This window comes from Amblyomma maculatum, chromosome 9, assembly GCF_055883805.1.
Source record: "Amblyomma maculatum isolate TAMU_Amacu chromosome 9, ASM5588380v1, whole genome shotgun sequence".
Classification (NCBI taxonomy): domain Eukaryota; kingdom Metazoa; phylum Arthropoda; class Arachnida; order Ixodida; family Ixodidae; genus Amblyomma; species Amblyomma maculatum.
The window spans coordinates 63,936,569-63,962,107 of NC_139352.1; the positions used below are offsets into that span (position 1 = coordinate 63,936,569).

The 25,539-nt window shown below is 46.9% G+C and overlaps 1 protein-coding gene across 1 annotated transcript in view; it reads left to right on the forward strand.

The window, feature by feature from the left end:
- Positions 1-25,328, forward strand: part of LOC146179218 (uncharacterized) — a 32,826-nt gene extending 7,498 nt beyond the window's left edge. Inside the window, exons 4-10 of the mRNA XM_084580149.1 lie at positions 2,296-2,429; positions 5,337-5,475; positions 8,564-8,712; positions 15,025-15,148; positions 17,545-17,732; positions 22,146-22,257; positions 25,067-25,328. Coding sequence (XP_084436275.1) covers positions 2,296-2,429; positions 5,337-5,475; positions 8,564-8,712; positions 15,025-15,148; positions 17,545-17,732; positions 22,146-22,257; positions 25,067-25,262 — 1,042 coding nt within the window. The 3' untranslated portion in view covers positions 25,263-25,328. The remainder of the gene's footprint in view (positions 1-2,295; positions 2,430-5,336; positions 5,476-8,563; positions 8,713-15,024; positions 15,149-17,544; positions 17,733-22,145; positions 22,258-25,066) is intronic.
- The last annotated feature ends 211 nt before the right edge of the window (positions 25,329-25,539 follow it).

Sequence of the window (25,539 nt, forward strand, 5' to 3'; positions counted from 1 at the left end):
ATTAATTGCTAACTGTGAATAGTCTCTTAGTTTACTACCTCCAATAATGTGGTGCGATGGTACAACATTTATAGTCTTAAAAAATAACCCGGTGCCAATTATTGACGGCTGGCGCCACTTGGTAGAGCTAACGCGAACCATAATTTTGTTCGCATCATGTTAATGCCACCAGATTGAGCAACTTGTCCTAAATGTGACCGTATACTCGTGTATGAATGATCATCTTGCTTTTTGTGTATCGTGGCGTATCCTTGTCGTAAACTGCTACGTATTTTGCTGCTGCCGAACGCTGAAAAAGCTTTCAACGGCAACTCGCCTGCCTTCGGAAGCGAAATGCGAGAACGCTATAACATCGGAAGAAGACCAAACGCTCCCCTCATAACCTGCAGCGACTTAATGAAAACGCAGTGGTTGCCAGCCTTCATGCACGAACTACATGAGTTCAGGCTGTTAATAACCCATTTCAAGCCACTGTTTACAAGCATGAACAATGTGTGTTACTTCAGGTATCACACACCGCTACTCGATGTCCTGCGAGATAGAGGAGCACTACACACGCGATTAAAAATAAGTTTCGTCACAATCTGTATACTTTGTTTATGCCACTAGATCATGGGCCAGCAGGCATGTATTCCTGCAGTGGAATATTCTAGACATAACCCGGATTAGACCGCCAATTTATTTATTTATTAGGAAGATATGAGAACTTGACCTTGACCTGTTTACGTTTTGACTTTTAAAGGGTGATGAGACTTTGACCTGGTTAATTGTAGGCCTACATCATTCTGGGAGGTCCACCTAGCGCTCTGCGCCTTCCTTTCTCCAAACCTAACATAAACGAAAAATTATGAAAACGCGACCTTGACCTGATTTAGGTGCAGGTGTTCACAATTCTGTCGTGTCCACACAAGAGTATATTCTGCCCTCCTTTTCATAAAACTTAACTCAAGGAAAAATATGAAAAAATCGCACATTGATGTGGCACTCCTCAGATCTGTCGAGACCTTTGGCGGATCCGTATGTGCCAATAATATTCTGCGGGCGAGTGGCGTTATCCTACCCCGCACGTAATTTCGGCAGGCCTGTTTCGAGTCCGACATTATTTATTCTGCGTCGCAGTTGGTGGCGGCCAGTGCAATCACCACTTGCTCCAACATTATCGTGTCGTTAGTTTTTACTGAGAGCCCGTTTACCTGCCTTTCTTCGTGCACAACAGCAATGGTGCAGATGCCATCCTCGGTGAGACCCGCTGCATTCACATAATATGTGCCTGTCTTACTGCCATAGTTATTTTGTATAAATTTTGCGCTGGCTTCACGCCTCCCCTGATTATACTCCCAATTCATGTCATTGTCTCAGCAATATAAGTGGATTTATTTCAGTGTATTTGAAATGTGCGATAGCATTCGATCAATGTTCAAACAATAAAAAAAAAACACTATATTTCTACATTACTAAAGGATGTTTTCTATTATTGGCTTCATGCACGCCTCCTATATCGTAAACCTTTTATTGTGCTTAGAGATTGTTTTTTAAAACCTACCCCTGGGTGCTTACCTTTTTTGGGGAGCGGCTTAACCATCAAAGTATTTTTCCACACTTCCGGGATGTCCACTCTGTTTTCTGTGGTGGGGAGAAGCCCGAGATTGAGGTCTCGGAGGACATGCCTGCCTGTGCTAGTCACCGACAGCCTAGCAATTTGACTTGTTCTGTAGGACTCAATCAGCTCCCCTATTGTATTATGGATCCCAAGTTGGAGAAGGCGCTCCGTAGACGCTCTGATCGGAAGTCCTAGAGCCTTTGTAACCGCCTCGTGCTGAACAGCGTTGGGGATAACAGTTTTGACAGGAACAGCGGGTGTAGCACACCCTCACAGACCCACGCACTGACTTCAGACCCCATCGTATTTCTCTTGAGAAAACAACGGCATCAGTACAATTTTCTCTCCATTTTATATATGCCTGTAAGAGCAAACTGAAGTTCGCTTTTTTTCATCACCATGGAATAATTGTAGAACAATATATCCGCAGTGTCCCTTTAAGTCGTCAACCATTACGTATACTTATAATGTAGGCCATCAGTGACATCAGTGCGCCACCCAGGCAAGAAATGAAACGAGTAAGGCAGATTGGGCTTCGGCACTTGGCGGCAATTTGTTGGAATCAGCTCATACAAGTCTTTCACCAAAGGGACGTGCACTCGAGTAGGCTGTCTAAACAGAAGCAATGCTTTCGACTTATTGAAGGCTGCACGGCCGCGGCGTGGATTTCGTTCATCATTTGTCTTTTCTTGCAGGGATTTCATTAACTTCACGACATGTCTGAGAGATAGCTGGAATGCCTCCTACTGCGGCAACGCTACGGACGCAGCTTGGAAGAACGACACGCTGCTCAGCAAAATCGAGGCCAAATACTTCCCCGACTGCCTCGGTCAGTTCATCTACGTTTGGCACTGGCTTCTTCTTGCTATTTGCTTTTTTCATTTTTTTTTTTTTTTGCTAAGGCCATCCATATATCGACAGCTTCTGTCGGAACTTACAGCTGTGAATATAATACACAGGCGAAATTTCGTATCATGTTTTGCTGAGGATGACTTTCATTAGTGACGTAAGCACAAGGCTGGTCAAGAGTCACGTTTCCTTAACTAATAGTTTTAGGCAGCAGAAAGAGATCCCCATTAGCATCAATAACGCAAGTAGTAAAGTCTAACTGCTTTCTTCAGTGATGTAAATATTAATGTTCTGATTTGTTTGCTACTGTAAAAATTATTTTCCATTTCTCAGTAAACATAAGAGAGCCGTTATCAACGCCTAGATGTAAGCATAGATTGGTGCAAGTGCGTATATCCTCCGCCTATGCTGTTGCTTACGTCTATCTTATCTCAGCTAAGATAAATAGTGGCATAGGCTTGTTTAACGTGGTAGAACACTGTGACTCTTCCATGGCTCCTTTGCTACTGCTCATTGGAAAAGAATCGTAAACGTATTCCGCAATAAGTTAAGACTTCGTTATCGCGAAGCACAACTTATCATTGGAGGAGAAGGACGCACAGGAAGAGAAGGAAGATGGGGTAATCGTTTATTTAACAAATGAAGGTTGATGGGTGGCCGCAGCCTTCTTTGGGTGGTGTCCTTGTCCAGGAATCACTTGGCTGTCGCTGTCCACCGCCGTCGCTCGATCAGCCGTTACTGATCTTGTGTCTCTGTGCTGGACAGAGCAGCCTTCCAAAATGAAACAGTGTGGTGGAGGAGGGGAGGCTGCAGTCCCAGTGGGTTTGAACATTACCATAGGGAGTAGAAGAGTGTGTGTGTGTAAGGTTGTTGCACGTTGAGCAGCATCCAGGACGCCATGAGAGGAAGAAGCGGTGTTTGTGGTGGTAGGAACTGGGAAAGCACTTTAGTGATATTAGACAGGTATGCTATCACTGTGGTTGGTGCTATGAGTAAAACCCTTTAAACCTCTAGAAATTTCCCGTGCTAAAAGTGATCGGCGTTACACACAACGACCTCAGCTGCTATGCACACGTCTGCAAGAGAAACGTTTGCTGCGTTTTTCCAGCATTTACGGAACAGAATAGAGGAAACAGTTATACACAAAAATAATTTTGGGGTCATGTAAGCTCCGTCTTCAAGGTGTGACGTGGTAGCGGTAAGAGCTACCGTCAACCAGCTTCCTCTACAGATCTTCGTTCGGATACATGCACTTCGCTACTCACTTAGTAACAGGTCGAGTCATTCGCGTCTACGTTACCTCGCACGTATTCATTGTGGTATACAGTCCTAACCTTCCGCATTATGTGAAGGAACAGCCGATATTCATATAAAACCTTGGTTTAACCAAGCCTTATGACCTTGCGTGCGTGGCCTGGGGGTAAGGGTGCCTGAATCCAGCTCCAAGGGTCTTGTACAGTTCGATTTCCATATCACAGCAGCTGCCCTATGCGGCAGCTTTTACCGAATCTGCCTTGTCAAGCCATCTCGTGACTCCGCACAACCCGCCGAATAATCGGTGCCTGGCCGGCCATGTCCCCTTCTGACTACCACCTGCCACCTTCCACTTACCACCTGCCAGAGCCATAGTCTAGGTTTTAGTGCGAAGCTCTTGCTAGCTTAATTAGGCGAAAATCCGTCTGTGTCTGTTAACAAATCACGGGCAATTAAGGCACTGGAATGTGACATGGCCGAGCCCTGATTGGTTCGCCGTTTTTGTGACGTCATCGAAACCATGTGTCATTGTAGAATTTGCAGAAGTCATCAACATGCGCAGCGCAATGGAGATGGGACTTGAACCCAACAGGACTTTTAGATGCCGATTCAAGCGCGCTATCACTAGGCCGGGTAGGCGCGTATGTACGGTACGGTCAAATGGCCAAAGCGGCCATGTCGCTTTGGCCAATGTCCAATGCCAATGCCGCCTCTGGCAAGTGCAGCTTGGCAGTTAACATGCCAGGGCACTGATTCTCCATCAAAATCAGTCTGTCTGTCTGTGGGCGAAACTCTTAAGCGTGTATCTGAGAGGTGCTCCTTAAAATTACACGGTAGATATGTATACCACCTTCATAGGTGATATGTATTGTCACCTATGAAGAAGATATCACGATGTATCTTCCATTCGACACAACATTCTCGTTGTTTTGAAAGGAAAATGAATTTCACTGACTGCAAAAGCCTGGGCTGCGTCTCGCTACCACGCAGTGCCAACTGGGTAGCCATCATCGCTTTCCAGCGAGAAGGCCTCATTATCACAGACGTGGTGCGGAACGATAAGTACGCAGACAGAAGTTTGTAGAAGAAAATTTTATACATGTCGAATTTTTCCCGCCCTAGCTGTAGTCATTTCAGCACACAGACATTGTAGACATTTTAGTACGCAAGAAGTCTTGACTATTTCTGTGTATTTTTTTCGCTCACAATGACGGACTCTCTTTAGAATGAGGTCTTTACCGCTGTGACATTAAAATCCCTACAGCTCCGTGTAATTTGGCGGCTAGGTACAATATGGTTCATATCGGTTCGAGGTATCACAAAACCGGTCTGTTTAAAATAATTGGACTACGCCTTATATTTGGAAATAGCAATGTTCATGAAGTGGGCACAGGCGGAAGTATTATGAAAGTGTAGAGAAAAACAGATGATGAACTAGGTTCGCGAGAAATGCCTTCTCTCCATGGGACTTAGTGCATTACCAAATGGCTGTGAATGGCGGGAAAAAAGCTGTTTGCTCAACTGAATGAAACCTTGCATGTTGGAATGAATTTTTCATTACAATTAATTGTTACGTGGCGAGCGCTTTCGGACTTACTGTTCTTCTGGATCACATACTATTGCTTTGTTACAGGGGCCGAAAACGCCCTCGTAGAAGGCTGTGATCCAGACAAAGCAGTTCACACGTTCATCTTATGTGGCAACCGGTTCTACAAGAACTCTGTGAAGATCTTCCAAAACCGAGCGACCGTGTCTCTCGCGTCGATTTGCCCGTAAGTTGGAAAGACCAAAGTGCCCGCTCGATAACTTTGCATTACAGACCATTTCTACTTATTTCCCAGGCCCCTTTACTTTGAATTCCTAATGCGTTCAAGCTCTGGCATTACAAATTAACTGCACTGGTGTTAATGCAGGATGTATACGAAGAGAAATAAGATTTACGACATTATGACCATATAAACTATCGAATAAGGAGGGCAGATAATCACAAGTAATACGAGAATTTTTAGAGAAAGATGTCGACTGTTCTCTCCAGCCCTTTTTAAAATCCTATAGAACGTATACAAGACATCTGCCTCAAGTCGTGGATTGAAGTTCGTTGCCAAATATAGAAAAAGAACAGAAATAACCGCCGAAACTATTTAGTTTTTGGTGATTGTGATAAAAGTGAGATAAAAATAATAATAAACTATAGAGTCAAAATTGGCTGAGACCACTGGACAAGTTTAAGATCGAAGAAAAGTGAGCAAAATAAATGTAAAAAAAAAATACAGAAATATAGTCCAGTGTGGTTACAGCAGCATTGCCGCAGCTACACAAACACAACAAACAGCCGAACAAACAAACGCATTCCAGTGTTCCATTGAAAAGAGAACAAGAAGAAAAAAAGGACTGGTTAAACTTAAGCTGCAGCTTTCTTGAAGCCATGTAATCGAAACATTCGGTGACGAACGTCATGTCTCTCCCTGCGCTTGTAGCGAGTAGTTAAAATAGGCATAAAAAAATTACTACGTTTTTGAAGTTAACCGTGATGCAATTTTGAGTTATTATAATATGTGTTTTACGAATATATTCCGAAATTTTCTGAGCCCTCAATGCGCAGCAAAATTTTTCTTGTGAAGTTTATTATGCGCTGGCAATAAGTAGACAAGGCAGGCTTAGAAAACCAGTGGGGGGAGATCTTTTTAAATATCAACAGCCATAAACTAGACGCCCACCGTACGAAGAACGGCGGATATATTGATCGTAATCGTGTGGTTAAGCAATATGTGGAAAACTACACTCGAAATCTCTTTCCTCCAAAATGTCAACAATTTCTGTTTGTACATATTGAGTGTTACTGCAGTGGCACGTTTATAGATTGTTTAGCGTTTTGTTGTAATACTGAACGTCCTATACAAAATGTCCATCTCGATCTGATTTTTTTTTCTTTTGACTTTATCAAGCGTTTTCTGAGAAACTCTTGCCATATGAGCTTAGGACACATCAAGCGAAATGGTCACTCGTAGTAGCCGGCTTCAAACTGTGGAACATAGGCGAGGCCAGAGCTGCAGTCCGCGAACAAAAATTAAGGATAGGGTGAGCCAATGAAGACGTAGATTGAAGTTTCTCATCAAACCCACTTCAACCACGCACTTGCGCAATTATTATTCTAGATTTGTAAAAAATATTTAGCAACTTTTTTTGATGGCAGGGCGCTTATAAAAAATATTTAGCTACTTTTCTTGATGGCAGGCAAGCATGCTCCATATGAGCATGCTCCTAAGGAGGGCGGGATTGACTATGTTTTTCGTCATTTATTTACCAGCACCACCTACTAGCAATACTCGGAGGGGGAGGGGAGCGTGTACAATAAATAAAAGGTCCCAGTCGGAAAAAAACTACAGAAAATTTTCTGATGTTACGAGAAAATTTATGTGCGGTTTTGGACGGGAAACCTGTTGTGACAACAGAACATTCTGTAATAACATAAAAAATTTCTGTAGTTACAACAGAAAAGTGCTACAGAATTACAGACAACAAAAATATACTACAGAAAGACTACAGAACTACAGAAAAGTACTACAGAACTTCAAAAAAATCTGATGTTTACGACAGAACTACACGATATTTTGTCGTATTTTTGACACAGTTTTGTAGTTTTTTTTAGACTGGGGTGATAATAGAAGCGTCATTCATAGCTCGTTAGGAGAGCGGGATTGATTATGTTTTTCGTCATTTATTTACCAGCAGCACCTACTAGCATTACTCGGAGGGGGAGGGGAGCGTGTACAATAAATAAAAGGTGATAATAGCAGCCTCAACCGCTGAAGCGATCACCATTGTATCAAAAACGATGTAAAAAAAAATAAGTAGGGGGGGAAAGGAAAATAGTACTAGACAACAGAAAAGAGTCCATTGTAACGTCGAAAAGGAAGCATCATTAGACCTAATTTCCACAGTGTCATATAAGAGAGATTTCCTCTTATGTATGCAGTTTACAGGCTCGTAGACATAATGAAGTGTGAGTAAATATGCTGATGATCTACTTGGATTGCTTTCAAACGCTCCCAATGCAGACTCTTTCATACTCTCCGCACAAATACCAAATCGGGCGAAAGCCACGGTGCGCATGTTTTGCTCTTCTTTCCTTTAGGGGTGTGTATGAGTCAAACTAGACGCGCATTTGCACTAATAGAATGTCTGCTTTTATTGATTGGCTGCAGGACTGCATCGCGATGGGAGATTTGCAGTTGCGTATGCGTAGGCGCCTGCTCTATCATTTGAGGCTATTCCGCTTTGTAAAGACCAAATCTGAAGGTCAAAAGGCAATGGCCAGGTTCAAGGTCAAGTCATGACTGGTAATGGTGATGGCTATCATGTATACACACAGTGTCATGACTATGTTTGACTATTGCTATGGCATTGCTATGTAGCTGTTGCTAAGCGCTGGCATACATGGTTCTAGCACAAGCAAGACAAGAATGTGCTGGATGTCGTAGCTCATGAACTAGTGCTTTGGCGCTAATAAATATTAAGGCTCAGTGTCGGTGTCATGGCAGCGTTGATTTGCGTGCCTTGTGTTGGAGCGCCACCTAACCCCAACTAAACCTTTTGTATTCTCTTTAAAAAAGCCTCTTACTTTCCCCCTTCCAAATTACGAGCGCTGCGACGGAGAACAACAGCGAGAGAGTAATGACAAGGACAGCGCCTGTCCTTGTCATTACTCTCTCGTTGTTGTTCTCCGTCGCAGTGCTCGTAATTTGCAGTCATGTACCAACTAGCTCAACTTTCCGTATTTCCCCCTTCCCTTGGACGCGAACTGGTAGACCGCTTAGCAAATGTATTCAATGACGTCTGAGTGCTTCTAACGTGTTGCAGTCACGTGGTAGATTACGAGAAGTGTGCCCGGAAGAGCGAGCAGAAGGCCAGCTGTTCGCCAGGGTACCGCATTGGCCCGAGCATAAGTTTCATTGCGGACGGCGTCGTGCAGAGGTACCGCCTTCTGTGCGCAGCCCTGAACCAAACAGGTAAGCACTCTTCTCCACTGCACCCGCATAGGCACGACTGGAGGCACGAAATGTTCCGAAGCTAGCGTAGGGCACCAAGGAGAGAGAGAGAGAGAGCGAGCGGAGCAACATTTATAGTTCGACTCAGTTCCGAGTCGTAGTTTCAAGTGCGATACATAGGCTCACAGACTCAGAGGGGTTGTGGAGAAGCAGGCAGACTGTAAGCAGTGTTACGACCATGCATCCGCATTTGCGCGCTCTATTGTTCGCCTGTGGGCATGGATAAGTGCTGTGGATATGTGGTGATGGTCCAATGGCTCTAAGTGAGCCTGTTTCCATAAATCCTTTTTGTAAGCCTGTTTTGCTTTGTGGACACCCTGCAAATGCCAAATTGACCCTGTCAAGAGAACGTCTGGAAAAACACAAAGAAACGTCCCCCTGCGGGAAATAGCAGGAAGTGATTTCTTTCTTTTGTTCACCCTTCCAGTCGAGAAGTGCTATCCTCCAGTGATGAATGCCTCCTATCCAAAGGAGACGACAGAGTGACATGTCCGCTGACGTGCAGGACAAGAAAGGAGCATGACGCATACGGCCATTAAATGATTTCCCGGGAATGCAGGAAAGATTTGCAATTGTCGAAAACGGACAATGCTGGGAGCGTATGCGGCGCCCACGTGCACTTGGGTTTCTGAGAAGTAAATCCACTTGCCGGAACCAGCTGCCTATCGATTCTTGGCTGAAGAATAGAAATGTACCTCCTCGCCGTTCCCAAGCTTTTCCCGCCAACAAGTGACCAGGCTCAACGAAACAATGCCGGGCCAGTCAGTGCTTCAGACCATCAGTGCAGTGATGTGTTCGATTGGATGCCGATATCTGAGGGGCGTGCCCTGGATTTGGTTGGTCAGAATCTTCAGAGAGGGGCTGGACATAGGGGGTTTTAAGGACGCTGCAGAGCACGAAATGTCGCTCTGAGCCCTGGGTAAACGGCTCATCCAGTCGCTTCTCGCTATGAACTCTTAACGCTTGCCATTTTGCTGATGTACCCTTCTTTTTCGTGTAAATAATCTTGTAAATAAGTTTCTCAAAGTGCCATTAAACCTGCTTGTACATATTTCACCAACTTCGAAGATTCAATCCTACTTCAACCCCGAGTCTCTGCACGCTACCAAGTGAAGGCCGGGTCGACGTAGCCCCAGCGTCACGACAACTGGTGACCAGCGTTGGGATCTGGATCTACAAGCTACAACATCTGGTGATTCGAGGTGGATCAGAATCTACAAGCCACAACATCTGGTGATCGGAGGTGGCATCTCAAGCAACAAGCAGGAGCAACAATCGGCCAACAAGAGAGCAGCTCGGAACATCGATCGCATGTGTGGGTGAGTGCTTGGCTTTTCTTCTGATGTGGACCAGGTTCTAGAACAGGGTTAGATTTTAGAACTGGTAAAAAGTGTTGAAACGCCTTTAGGTTTGGTAGTTTGCACTGTTGTTTTGGAAGTAGCCGACACTCGGGGCGATCATGGACCTACAAAAGCTGCAGAAACCGGAACTGTTGCAATTGTGTGAGGAATTGGGAATTGATACAAGTGGTTTGGCACGAAAACCTTTGATTATAAAGGCAATCACAGATTTGGGAGCCGATGATGAGGAGCTCAGTGAAGCATGGAACCTCATCGCCCAAAAAAAGGAGGAGCAGCTCAGACAGCAGAAAGAGCGGGAAAAAGAGGAAAAGAGGCGTGAGCGTGAACTTGAGAGGGAAAAAGAGGAAAGGGAGCGCGAACGTCAGAGGGAAAAAGAGGAAAGGGAGCACGAACGTGAGAAGCTTGAAAGAGAAGCAAAAAAGCTGGACCAAGAAATTGAGCTCCGGAAATTAGAACTAGAGTTGAGCAAGAGGTCGGGCGATTGTCCCCAGCTAGCGGTACCTCGTCTCAACAAGGAGGCAGATTTCAAGATGTCAAAGTACATGCAGCCATATGTGATATCAGGGGATATCGGTCTGTATCTGGCTAACTTTGAGCGAACCTGCGAAAAACTGTCCTTCCAGCGAGACACTTGGTCTCAGAGATTATTGACGGTTCTGCCCAGCGAGGCAGCGGAGGTTGTCGCGCGGCTAAGCAAGGAGGACGCGGACAACTACGAGAAGGTCAAAGCTTGCCTTCTGAGAAAGTATAGGCTTAGCGCCGAGGCGTTCAGACAACGTTTTCGGAACGCTACTAAGTCCAGGGACGAGAGTTACCCTGAATTCCTGTACAATTTAAGAGTTAATTTGGGCGAGTGGCTAAAGAGCACTGATTCCTACAGTGATAGGGACGCTGTAGTCGAGCGAATTCTTTTGGAGCAGTTTTATAGCTGCCTCCCAGAAAAAGAAAGAAATTGGTTACAGGACCGAGGCGAAATTAAGTCGGCAACGGAAGCTGCCGAACTTATTGAGGAGTATGCTTCGCGCCGACAATTCAGCAACCCAGCAGTGGATAGGCCTCGCAATCCCAAGTTGAGTGTGAATAACCGTCAGAAAAGGCACTTTGCTAGATTTGCAAACGAAGAAAGGAAGGCTTCTTCAGGCAAACGCCCTAGAAAGGACGGCAGTGAGAAAAGTGGGGAAGTGACCAACGCGCAGAACACAAAGAACAAGCTTGGGGCTAGGAAGCCGCTCACGTGCTTTAGGTGTAATGAGCAGGGTCACATTGCCGTCAACTGCCGGAAAGAAAAGATTGCTTTCTCGTATGTCAGTGACTGCGATGAAAATATGCAGCTTTTAGAACCCTACCTGCATGACCTAGTAGTCAACGGGAAGCCTTGCAAGGTACTGCGCGATTCGGCCGCAACGATGGATATTGTCCATCCGGCTTATGTGTCGCCTTCCGACTATACAGGACAGTGTGCGTGGATCCGCCAGGTAGTGGAGGAACAGAGTGTGTGCTTGCCAATCGCGAACGTGGTCATCGAGGGCCCTTTCGGCGAGTTAACAACCGAGGCTGCCGTTTCAGGAAAGCTTCCTAAGGGCTGTCCGTATTTGTTCTCCAACAAATCGGACATGCTGCTGCGAAAGAGGGGCATCCTTTTCGGAGACAGAGTTGTGCAAGCCTTAACACGTTCAAAGGCGCGAGAACTAGCTACACTGCTCATTCCAGAAAAATCCACAGCGGAGGAAACGGCAGTTAAAACAGTGGTAGATGCGGAAGATAGCAGGTCAGAAAACTTTGAGAGCGAGGCATCTCAGATAGGTCAACTTGAAAGTGAGCTTGATGAGACGCGGAATGAGGACGTTCTTGAGAATAACCTCTTGCCGCCAGTGTCTAATAATCTCGCGAGACTTTTAAGTGGAACCCGAGAGGACTTAGCTATGAAGCCTTATGTGCAGAGGGAAGCCGTGGTAAATCTAACGTTAAACCTTCCCGAGGAGATGGGGGACAACTTGATTTGCCTCAGCGGAAAAGGAAGCAACGCTCAGGAGCTTCTCAGAAAGACGTAGCAGAGAGGAGAACTAAAGAAATCCCAGCTGTCCGATCTGGGCGAAATAATAACAGAGTTTGAGGCCTGTTTCGTGGACAGGCCAGGCAGGACTGATTTGACTGAGCACGATATTGAGCTGACTTCAGACGTGCCAGTGCGATCAAGGTGCTACCGATTCTCTCCAAGGCAAAGAGAAATTCTGGATAGGGAAGTAACTCGCATGCTGGAATTGGGAGTAATAAAACCCTCGGAAAGCGATTATGCTTCGCCTATGATCTTAGTAGAAGCTCCAGGTAAAGACCTGTGGTAGACTACCGAAAGCTAAATTCTCTCACCAGGGATCAAGTGTATCCTATTCCGAATATTGAGGAGAGAGTAGAACAGGTCAGTAGAGCGGCATATGTGACTACGCTGGACCTTACTCGAGGATACTGGCAAGTACCGCTCACTGAACGCGCCAGCAGATACGCGGCTTTCGTCACTCCGACGGGCAGCTACCAGCCAACAATGATGAGTTTCGGGCTCAAAAATGCTCCATTTTGTTTTTCCCGACTCATGGATAGGGTTTTAAAGGGGTGTGAAACATTCGCGGTGCCTTATTTAGATGACATTGCGGTTTTTTCCGACTCATGGGCGGACCATATGGTACATCTAAGAGCTGTACTGAGCCTTTTGCGTCAAGCTGGACTAACCGTAAAGGCCGAGAAATGTTGCCTGGCAAGGGCGACCGTGGACTACTTGGGTCACAATGTAGGTCAGGGTTTCAGGAAACCCAGCGAGATTAAGATTTCTGCGGTAGCAGACTACCCGCGGCCGAGCACGAAGACGGAAATTCGAGCATTCCTGGGTCTGACGGGATACTACAATCACTACATCCCTAACTATTCAGCTTTGGCTAGCCCTCTGACCGACGCTCTCCGCAAGACAGAACCGACAAATGTAGTCTGGGACGAACAAAAGGAAGCCTCCTTCGTAAACCTGAAGGCTGTGCTGATTAGCCGTCCGGTATTGCGAGCTCCAGACTATACCCGAGAATTCACGGTCCAGTGTGATGCCAGTGATCGAGGGTTAGGTGCTGTTCTCTGCCAGAGAGATGACGACGGTAATGAGCACCCCGTGCTCTACCTGAGCAGAAAACTGAGTTCTGGAGAGAGGGCTTATTGCGCGTCAGAGAAAGAGTGCGCTTGCATTGTATGGGCCATTCAAAAATTGCAGTGCTATCTTGGAGGGGCCAAATTCACCGTAGAGACGGACCATTGTCCCCTGGCTTGGCTGCAAACTGCGACATCAAAGAACAGTCGCCTTCTTAGGTGGAGCTTGATTTTACAGCAGTACAATTTTGAAATAAGATACAAAAAAGGGAAGCTAAATGGGAATGCGGACGCGCTTAGCCGCTCTTTCTAAGCGGTCCGAGGTGTTCCTCACCATGTATCCAAATTGATAATCAGGTTTTTATTTTTTTTCTCGTGCGCTTGTATATGTGTGACTATGTAAAGCAGCACGTTTGGTTTTCTAGGAATACGTGGGTCCTGAACGTCTTGAGAGTGGGCTTTTCTCGAACAACAATGGCAGTTTTCTTTTGACCTGGTCTCTTCAGACGGGAGCCGAGTGCTTGCTTCGACATGTGGTTGAGTTTCAGACAGCTCGAGCAATTTGGCCTATGACAATCAAGACAACGCGACAAGCAACAGCGAGCTTCAAGCGTTCACGTGCAGGCCATTAAGTCGTCTCTTCATGCAGCAGCTGCGACTGCTGCCCTCCGAGACTCTTCTGACGGGGGAGGAGGCTGTTACGACCATGCATCCGCATTTGCGCGCTCTATTGTTCGCCTGTGGGCATGGATAAGTGCTGTGGATATGTGGTGATGGTCCAATGGCTCTAAGTGAGCCTGTTTCCATAAATCCTTTTTGTAAGCCTGTTTTGCTTTGTGGACACCCTGCAAATGCCAAATTGACCCTGTCAAGAGAACGTCTGGAAAAACACAAAGAAACGTCCCCCTGCGGGAAATAGCAGGAAGTGATTTCTTTCTTTTGTTCACCGTTCCAGTCGAGAAGTGCTATCCTCCAGTGATGAATGCCTCCTATCCAAAGGAGACAACAGAGTGACATGTCCGCTGACGTGCAGGACAAGAAAGGAGCATGACGCATACGGCCATTAAATGATTTCCCGGGAATGCAGGAAATATTTGCAATTGTCGAAAACGGACAATGCTGAGAGCGTATGCGGCGCCCACGTGCACTTGGGTTTCTGAGAAGTAAATCCACTTGCCGGAACCAGCTGCCTATCGATTCTTGGCTGAAGAATAGAAATGTACCTCCTCGCCGTTCCCAAGCTTTTCCCGCCAACAAGTGACCAGGCTCAACGAAACAATGCCGGGCCAGTCAGTGCTTCAGCAGAAAATAAAAAATATCTTTTCCTCGCCAGCCTTATTCAAAGTACCCTTAAAGGCCCTCTTTTGAGGGTATTACATAAAGAGGGGGGGAGGGGGGGGCAAGAAATTGAACACACTGGTTACAGCCTAACAGTGCACAGCAGAAAACCAAAACAAGAAAAATATCTTGACGTAAATAATTAAGAGCTGTGAATTGCTACAACGAAAAATCGCCAAACCATAAATCACCACACTATCATCTTGTTAACAGAAAGGACAAGAAAGCGTAAAATCGATAAAAACAAGAATTACATTCTGTCAAATTATACCGGATGTGCGAATTAGTTCTTTAAATGCAGTTGCATCAGACTCGGTAGCGATATGAGAAGCCAGACAGTTCCACTCAATGACCCGGTATGTAGTGTGGTCGACTTGGAAAAAAAGAGGGATGTGCGGCATATGGAGCGCTTAACTTTGCTTTAAAACCCGCCTCTTCGCATTCTGCGCAGCTCTTCAGAAAGGCACGACTGCCTGCAACCGGCAGAGGTTCGTGAACGACATGTTCCTCTGCGGATTCCATTTTGCCAACATCATGGACGTTGCCAGCAAGGATTCGAGTATAAGTCCGTGCCCGTAAGTCGACTTTCTTTACATCAATTTACAAAAACTTCAACGCGTAAAAAAGAGCTGTGCTGCTTGTGTGCATCAATTTGCACTCACTATCGGAGGCCCTGAAAAATTGATTATTTACCTTGCCGCAGTGGCTCGGTGATAAAGCGCTCGGCTTCTGTATACCGGAGCCTGGTTTGAAGCCGGCCGCTGCGACTGCGTTTTGGTGAGGGCGGTACGCAAGAGAGCTCGTGTGCTGTGAGATGTCTGTACACGTTAGAGGTCATATTCTCACCCCGCCGGGGTGGCGCTGTGGTTAGGGCGCTCAACCACTGTGCCCAAGGACGCGGGATCGAATCCCGGCCTCGGCGGCCGCTTTTCGATGGAGGCAAAAAGCTAGGCGCCTGTGTGCTGTGCGATGTCAGTGCACGTCAAAGAACCCCAGGTGGTCGAAATTTCCGGAGTCCTCCACTACGACGTCTCATAGCCTGAGTCGCTTTGGGACGTTAAACCCCAAAACGAAACCAAACCAAACTTTTTTAGAAGTCAAAGCTAGGTAACACGACGCATAAATAACGACTTCGTGCTCATCCTATGCACATATAGGCTTCACGTTGAACTCAGAATGGAAGAGAATAACAGAATATAGATTTGGCCGGACCGCCTAGGGTGGAACGGAAATATGATCTATGTAGGGAGGGAGGGAATTTAATGATGAACAAAAAGAGTGTCCCGCCCTCACCACCCTATTTGCATATATTCGTTAAAAATACGGGGGGGTTCAATAGTTTAACCTTTTTGCAAGTAAGGTATTTTCGCTACAGTCGTTCATTCGTTACATCCGCACGCAAGCTGCAGTTCGAATGTCCACCACTGAACGTCGCTCTGCGCAAATAGATCATGCGTCTCGGCCACGTGGCAGCTGCTACGCTGAATATCGCTCCCTGCTTGCAGCCGGAGCGCGATTTCTGAATTGTGCGATAACTGGTTGAAATTATTCGGGCCACAGGATCAAAGGTAATTCTAAAGGAAAAGGAAAACGGCCACGACAAGGGGGCCCCCAATAACCCTATCAGGCATCATGTAACCAGGCACTTACCTGTAATTGCAATGATGTAATCTTTCATAATTATGTTTACCAGCATACTAGTCAACTTCATTCACCTTTCCCTTCTGATGACCGCCAGAATTCCATTGTTCAAAAAGTCACCTGTTTGCATCAAAAAGCCTGCCTTAAATATTGTTGCGAAGAAAAAGATCGGCAGTGGCGTTAGAGGAATACTCGCGCTAAGTCAGCCATAAAATCATCCTTCACCCTGTTGCCATATTGTTCCGTCTTCTTGCTTGCCGCCATGTAACATTTTGATCGGATGGGAGGTGTACGTCATCCCCATCCTCACCTTGGAGCCTCCACGCCATCCTTACGCCAGGACCATCGACCGAGAGCCCGTGGATATCACCGCGCAGCTTCGCCCCAGCCTTCATGCCCAGACCCGACCAGCCGCAACAACCACCGCCTCGCCCCCAGCCCGGATCTGAAGACAAGGTGCACAGACCAGAGACGAGATTAGAGCAAAGATCCAAAGGACCTGAAGGAACCGAAGGACACGAACACGCAACCCCCACCCATCCGCCCGACGCGACCTCGAGCCATTGATCCCATGGATGCTTTGGTAGCGGACGATTGAGGAGCTCTGGGGGGGGGGGGGGGGGGGGGGGGGGCGGATCACCCAAGCATCATCGTGGTCATCGTCATCGAGGCGGCAAGCAAGTCATTCTCTTCTATCTTTCCTTCAAGGTCCGCCGGGGTGGCGCAGTGGTTACGGCGCTCGACTACTGTTCCTAAGGATGCGGGATCGAATCCCGGCCTCGGCGGCCGCATGGAGGCGAGAAGCAAGGCGTCCATGTGCTGCGCGATGTCAGTGCACGTTAAAGAACCACAGATGGTCGAAATTTCCGGAGTCCTCCACTAGGACGTCTCTCATAGCCTGAGTTGCTTTGGGACGTTAAACCCCACGAGCCAAAGCAAACAAACCTTTCCTTCAACAACCTCACCGTCACGACACTCCCGACTTAAACGAACAGATTGGGACTATTGCTCGGTTGCCCCGGGAAGTGTTGCGAAGAAGATTGGCAGTGGCGCGAGAGGAGCCCTCGCACTGGGCCTGCCGTAAAATAATCCTTCACACTGTCGCCATGTTGTGTCGTCTTCTTGCCTGTCGCCACGTAACAAAATCATGGCATTTTGCCCGAAACATTTGTTTGTTTGTTTATTTGTTTGTTTTGCCGATACGAAAATTTATCTCGCTAAACAAGCCGATAGCATAAAAGCGCGTTTACTAAGAGGAGAAGCTGAAACAAGGTAAGAATTTCGACCCTGCTACTTTACGTTGACTGAAATTTGCGGTTCCTTACCGTAGGTACATCGAAAAGTACAAGAAATGCCACAACATCTCCCTAGAAACTTATGGCTGCGCTCCGCCGGACCAGTTGCACAAAGATGCCGAAAAGTTCTTCGAGTTCCTGACGGAGAAGTTTATCGAGCAGTGCAAGGAAGAACAGAGAAACCCCAACGTCGCTAGGATGGCGCGGCTCACATACAAACGAGGTGAGTATTGCAAGCACGCTCAGGACAATCTGTTATGTATGCCTGCTCTTCCACTATCTCTAAAATGAAGACAAACAGTGGAGACGAGCGTGGACTCCGGAACATTTCTTATAAATCAAGGGGGGCAGGGGGGATATTTTCTTTCTTTACTGAAACAATACTTGATCTTGATTCCTGTTCATAATTTTTCGATCTAATGTAGTTGAAAGGTGTGTTTGCTTATTGAATAAATGACCGAATGAAATTGCCGACTTTAGAGGCATTTATATATGAGAATCAACTGGATTAAACAAGTTTGCACTTAGTCGGAATTTAGCACATCATGCTCGTGAATGGCGGTCAGTCAACCAATGGTTTCCCTTGGGACATGATTTATTAAGGTTACTCAAACGAAGAATTAAGTATGGCTGCGAAGCTAACTAGCATAACTGCGAAGGTACCCTACTGTTATAACGTTTCTACAACTGAAGCGTTACTTAGAAATGTGATGTTAGCACAAAATGTTTGAGAAAGGGGGACACTGTTCTCAAGGCAGGAAAAAGGGGGAACCCCTCCCTCTCCCTTTGGTTTAGATCCCTTACGGCGTGGTTTAGTGAGAACGTCATTTATGAAAGCTCTGAAGCGCATTGCAACGTCTGGCTTATCTGCTCCGTCTGTCGCGGAGTGGGGCTTTTCGTTTCCGAACGCCATTGGCTCTACAGGACTGAGTTAGCCCAGGTCATAGAGCTTCTCCGAGTCAGCACACGGGTAGTCCAAAACTTACAGGCCTTAAAAATTTGCAAGTCAAAGTTGTGCGATTTATGTCAAGTACTACTGTGGAGAAGAGCCAAGCAACGTCTAAAGGCCGACTAGGCAGGTCTGCTACATCTACCCAAAAACTCTCCACTGCTCGGGCGTATGTCCCTTGACAGAAATCGCCGGCCACCACAATTCTAGTGATGGCAATCCTGAAGATCACCACACACGTGTCCTTAAAAGTGTACCTTACAGGGAGGCCCATTACGCAAGAGCTCGCGATTTTTTAGGCCGCCTCAAGAAGGCACGGCGCTTGCCTGGCGTCCGTTCAGATAAACTTCATCAAGCAAGGCAGTGGCAGCGAAAGGTCCATTCTCTGCCGCCGCCATGCTGACGGACGAGACGTCGGACCGGCTCCTCAACCTCGCATTCGACTTAATGGGGCCTTTGATAACGTCGTGCAAGAAGCGATGAGGATTCAGGGTAGAAAGAGATGAAGAATATGGCTACACAGTATGAAAAAGAACTGAGCAATGGTTGAGGTGCAGTCTCAGTTCTCAAGCAAAGCCAATGTTTTGACAAGGGGACTTGCCTTTGGCCCAGATGAAGACAAGTCCCCTTGTCGAAACGTTAGCTTTGCTTGTGAATTGAGGTTCCCTCTCAACACTTGTTCAGTTCGATGAAGCGATTCTCAGAGGAAGCCTTCAGCAAGCAGCCTTCTTTGTCGAGATGCCCAGAAAGGTATGAACTGATGCGCGCCAGAAAAGTCTATTGTCATCAGAGTCCACCAACACCATTGCAGCAGCCACGTCCAGACAGAAACCTATCTCGTAGAACAAGCACATTCAAGAGGTAAGCAAGGACTTTAGACTTATGGCCCCAGAGCAACTTCAGAGTAAACTTCACATTTCAAACTTGGGGGAATCCACATTTTCCCTTCCGCCATCGTGCGGCATATGACCATCGCCACTACCTCTTCATGCTTCGGGACGTCGGGAGAGCACCGGTTAGAAGAGGAAGCAAGCAGCTTCCTGGTGAGGTAAACGGAAACAGCGACGAGAGCGGCACCATAACATCTGCATGGAGTTCCACAAGGAGACAAGGGACTTCTGGACCCTGCCGGCAACGCGAGTTGTCGAGACGGAGTATTCTTGCCACCTTCTATGGCAGACGTGGAGGTACTGCCTGACGACGCCCAGGGAGGACGTTTTGTGTACGGCGAGCTGTTTTTCGGTTCCGGGCCGTGAATCGACCAGTAAATGCAGCACGTTCTTGCCGCCTCCCGGTGAAGACTCCGAGAGATGGCTTCGTCCGAAGAATGCGGCGTTCAAAGGGGATCTCTGCCGCTATTCTTGACCCGTTCAAATGTTCAGCGTCGAACTTTCACCACTACTTGCTAGCCAATAAGTTGCAACCGCTTCTTACGTAGCCTTCTCTCTTCGAGAGAAACCTTGTTGATGCTTTATTGTTAGCCACCATATACTCTGTTAATTATTTGCATGTGTAATAATTTGCGTCGAATGTATATACGTTTTGTCCTTCGTCCTTTTTTTTCTTCGAGTACGAAGCCTTTACGTGATTCGTGAGTGAAGAAGCTACTGCTGTTGCGGAGCGGAGGATCGTTCCTTCATAACGCCACAAACACTAAATTTAAACAACAAACCAGCACCAGCAGATCAAGCAAGTGACCTGGCGCATCAGCAGGAAGAAGTGGATAAGGGAAGCTACACTCCCATTCAAGCACATGTCATTAGTAGGATTGCCCACGTATTACGTGCTGCAAATTCAATACTACGGAGTGGATTCCACGACATTGTCTACCTATGCAGAACGGGGCTTCACGCCTTATTTTAGTTTCTCTACACAAATCGGATCTGGATTCCAGATGGTGGCAGCAGTCATGATTATTAACTATTACATGCGATTGTGTGCATGTGCCTAACTTGTAGACACTATTAATATTTAAATGTTGTTAAGTTGGAGGAATTTCCGGCAAACCTCTCAAGGCTAACCCTATCTGTAGCCAGCAACATCAACCTCACTGAGCGGTGCGCTTACAAAACGGCGCTGGGGCTACCTTTTCTTACCTCCAACCGGAGGATAAAACACCTTGGAGTTACCAACAGCTTCGGAAGAGATAAATTAGACCCTCCTAGCATCTGAAAAGGCCACGGCTACAAAATATCAAAACAGGGCGCGCCACTCTACAAACTATCAGCTCACTTGCGGACACAAAATTGCTGGCAGAGAAGACTTTCCTTACAGCATCCATCGCAATTTCCAAACATTTGCAAAAATACTTTCGCGCTAGAATGCGTGAAGCCTGACTAAGACATTTGAGAAAGGGCCTTGAAAACGACCAGGAGTAGGCCCATGTGGATGCCATCGTCGACCAGAAAAACGGAAGGCAGTGGGGACGGTTCTCAATCATCTCAATCAACCTTTAGCCAACGCATGCTTAGCGAGCTGCATGCAATGCTCATCCGGCAGAAAAGGTAGCTACCACCCTCGCCATCACCCATGTGGGAGCGGCCGGACGATGCCCACGACTTTATCAAACTTAACACCGCTCTGCCGGCATTTCACAAACTCAGAATACAGAAAGTGGCGACATGCAGCCCTACCCTCTAGTGGGGAGTCATCATGTCCGTTTTCCCGAAAACGTGAGATATCTAAACTGCAGTACACAATGGCCTACAGTACAGGGAAACGAGGCAGCGAACAGTTTAGCCAAGCACTAACGAACGAGTGCACCACATTTATTGCCTCGCAACTCTGCGTCAAATTATGAAGACCACCTAGACCCCTTCTTTGCTAAGGAGATGAATATGCTGCTCACATCGTAAAATATTGTCCACGGTAGCTGCCATACCTTGGTGAGAGATCCAGGCAAACTCATATCGAAACTTAAATATTGTTTTTCTCAAATCTATGCCCTAACACATGGCCAGGTAGCCGTCCCACTCTTCCACATCTAGTGGCGCTGTAGTCAACAAGGCAAGAGCGGGGGCTAGTTGATGTTCCATACTAAATGAATCGCGCTAAGTGGTGTACAAAAATTCGTAAACACAGACAGACGCTGCAAGCCGCTGTAGTGGTGAACCACCAGACCTAAAAACAGCACACGTACGCGCGCGTGCTTGGGGGCAGGAATATTCAGCAGTGATTCACAAGATGAGCGAAAGCTCATTGACAGAGTCAAGATCGCAGCCACCGGCGTTCTGAAATAATAATGCCGAAAACGGATGCTTCAAGTGCCTGTGTACTTAAATGTCACTCAATCAATTAATCATCATGACAAGGCCACTTTCTGTTATAATTGACCCCGATTTTCTACTTGAATCAGTTCAGGTAGTGTTTGCGTCACCTTTGTCTAGAGCGCTCGGGCTGTGTGTACAGGAAAACAAAAATTTCCATTCGTAGAGCAGCTACTGACTCCTGCTAAAATTTGTTGTGTCTGCATTGCTTGCGGGTCTATTTGGTACAACTTCCGTGCAAGTGGTCGCTGTATTTGGGACTTAGCAACTGGGAGGAAATGTTGGTTTTATTGTTTTTATTGTGGGAAAGTATATCGCCAGACGACTACACAAGCTTGACGCGGGCTGTACATGATTGTTACTTGGCCAATTAACTGCCTTATAGCCTGCACACCATCTGCCATGTTTCTTGTTCTTCCAGCTACTAACGAAGCATGCAACGGGCATAAGTTCATCGGACACTTCCTTCAGTGTTCCACTGATTTCATGAATGATACCACAGATGTCCCGAAATACACCGATCAGGTCTGTCGGTAAGTGTAGGATCGGCCCGAAAGGCATGATATTGCTTTCTTCAACATTCATTCCTTATTACGCAACAGTAAACCGCTTAACCAGATCAGTGAGCTGGTAAAAAGGAGGGCTCCCGTTATTGTCTCCCCTGTACTCAGCAGCGCGTTTCTCCAGCACTTTGATCTTTACTCTGTCTCCATTTGTACAAGTTTCAATTTGGGATACAGAGCTATCTGTCATAGTGAATGACTATACCAGTCTGCATAAGAAACCTAATGAGAAGCGTTTCTCACTACAATCTATTTCGTCTGCCTTTTTTCCTGATCTTCAATACTGCCTCCAAGATAAACAAAACACTTGATTGAACAAAATTATCAGATCAAGTAGTAATATAAAATCTGGCTGTGCTACTGTGGATCACGTCCATGAATCCCCCCTTAAATGTCGCAGGTTTCGTTGGTTGGAGAGTGCCATCGCAGCGCCACCGGAAACCTATGCATTTCCATGTTACTTGAGGGGCCGCATTTCAGTGCTACAAAAATGCTCAAACACTTTAGGGGTGCTTGGTGCGCAACCGGAAATGAAAATATTCTTGCTTTATGTGCTGCGTACGCGGGGCATATCAAGTTACTGATTCTGTCAGCAGACTAATTCAAAAATGCTATAGCAACGCGCTCGATGATTGTTTTCAGCAGCGTCACCGCTGTCCTACCTATTTGCGAGGACAAGCTCCTGCTAGGAAGTCACTCCCGTCGGCTACATTGCCGATTCTAGTTCACTGTAGCTGAGGTTTGCTTCATTGGGGTCGATAAATTAAGTACTTATTCCATTAAAGCCGAAGGACACACGGATGTACGCCCATATATATATTCCCATTGCGACTTGGTTTATAGTGCGCTGAGAACAATGATAAAGATAACGCATGAACGCTAATATTAACGTGAAGCTCATTGAGCTTATCGTACACAGGCCAATGAATTTATTTGACAAGGATCTCGTACTCTCGCAACGTAGATAAGCGAATTTGATTCACGCATCTTTCTTAAAGAGCAGCTGCATCACTTTTCCAGAATTTTGTGATATTCAAGGATCCGAATATATATAGGCTTTGGGTAATGCACGCAAAGTGTTTTTGCGCTAGCATTCAAATTGATCGCGTAATCGACGATTAAAACTTGACCTTCTCCTCACAACATTAAAGTTATATGGTGAAGCTCGGTGATGACGTCACGGACGGTAATATTTCCTATGGTCGTTGTCACATCCTGGTGTGCATTTTCTGACGGTGCTAATCAACTTTTCTAGGGCTTTGCTTTCAGCAGTTTTGTTTTAGAGCGCAGCTCTTTGGCGTCCGTTCCTGGGTTTCGCGTCGGCGTCGTCGTCGGCCTCGTAACCAGCTCCGCCCCCCTTTCATCCCCCCAGCGCTAGCAGCGACCGACTGATACCGCTGGATGCCGCTGACGCCGCTAGAGAGTCAAGATAACGTGACTGCATAAAACACCGTCGCCGCCATGCAGAAAGAGGAGGGGAGGGTCCCCCCCCCCCCCCCCTGTTCCTGTGTGGCGGATAGGGTGCTCTTCAGTTGCCGACGCGCCGGTTATTTCACGTAGGCACCGGCACGTCGACGAATACGTGACCACCTTCCCACGGCTAGACCTGGTTCTTGGCGCTGCGGAAGCGAGGGTATCATATTGTTTGCGTCGGCATCGGCGGCGTTGTCCCTGAAACCAACTCCGCAGCTGGGGTTGACTCACTATCGGCGTCAGCAGCATCAGTCAGTCGCTGCTATCTCTTCCCTCCTCCCTTTATCGCGTTGTCCGCTTGCTGCGCGCGCTTCTGCCCCCATCGTTTGTCGCTGGGTGTACACGCCGCCCCCCTCCCCCCTCTTCCTGCGAGTCTCCGGTTGTCAAAGCGCCGGCTCGAACTTAATTCCTTTCTTCACTCCTCCTCCAATACAACCCCTGTGTGGTGGCAATCAGAGAGCTAGATCGGTGGCGGCGGATCTGTATATGTGCACCGCCCGAGCCGAAATTGCCGCTGCCGTTCGCCACTGCGAAATTATCTGCCAGTTCTTTCTGAGCCATGAGCGAGACGACCGATGGAAGTCCTCCGTCTGCTGCTGCTGCTGCCAGAGCAGAGGCCCAGTGCCGTCGCCGCCAGAATCCAGAGCAGTAAGCGAGGGGCTGAAGCAGAAGCTCATCGCCGCCGTCGAGAAGACCCTGCCGTTCGCACCGCCGAAGCGGAGGCTCATCGCCACCGTCGAGAGCAACCAGGTGTAAGCGAGGCTGAAGCAGAAGCTCATTGCCGCCGCCGAGAAGGGAGTCTTTGTTAAATGAATACGTGTGAAAAAATAAAAAAAAATTCTGTGATAGCGCATACATGTGTTGCTCGATTTCTTTGCCCCAATCTATCGAAAAGGTGAAACAGCTTATTTGCTGCGCTCAAATTTCGCATTAGGAAGTAACGTAATCGTCGGTGATTTTTTTACTTCTTCAAACCAAATATGTCTATGCAGGAAATGTACCGGCACCGCCAATGACGTCACCATGCGCCCCCACCCGTCTTAGTGCAGTGCGGAGAAGCCTGATAGCCGTCGCCGTTTTAATCGCCAATTGCGCCATTCTTTTAACTGCTAGCGTCAAGATATTTCGCATGCTTAAACTGCAAGCTATAATCACTCGACCGCTCGAAACTCATCGAAATTTAAAACCGGTGCAGCTTCCCTTTACGCTATAGAATGCAATATATATTTTGTTATAAATCGGGTTATTTCAAAGTTCGTGACAAGGTGGAAACATTTCTTCAATTGTCATTTGTTTACTGTTGCAGGACTGTCGGCTTGTACCGGCAATGCGTAGGCAGAGCTCGGCTAGGCACCCACTGTGAGGCCACGTCGGATCTGAACGATCACTTGTCCTCCGTGGAAAAATCTGTCGTGGGCCAGCAGCCATCCATGTGTGGTGCCAGCAAGCAACAACCAGAAACACGAATGGGAAGAATATCGGAGTCCCATGAAAGAGATTAAAAGAGGCACCACCAGAAGTCGTTCCTGGACGTTGCGTAACAACGAAGACATATTATTTGTTTCAGAATGCAGGTTCCTTGTCTTAGTTTCTTTTTCCTTGTTCATTTTTTGTTTTATCGCTCCATAGCGTCAAGTATCTTGAAATTATTACTGTGCATTCCGAGTCCGCTCTTGGCGGGGCGAGCTGTAGCTTGCAATAGATATCACCACTTTATAAACTTTTAATCAAGTAGTCTTAGGACTGCTTGAAAGGGTAGCGATATCAGAATACCATGAA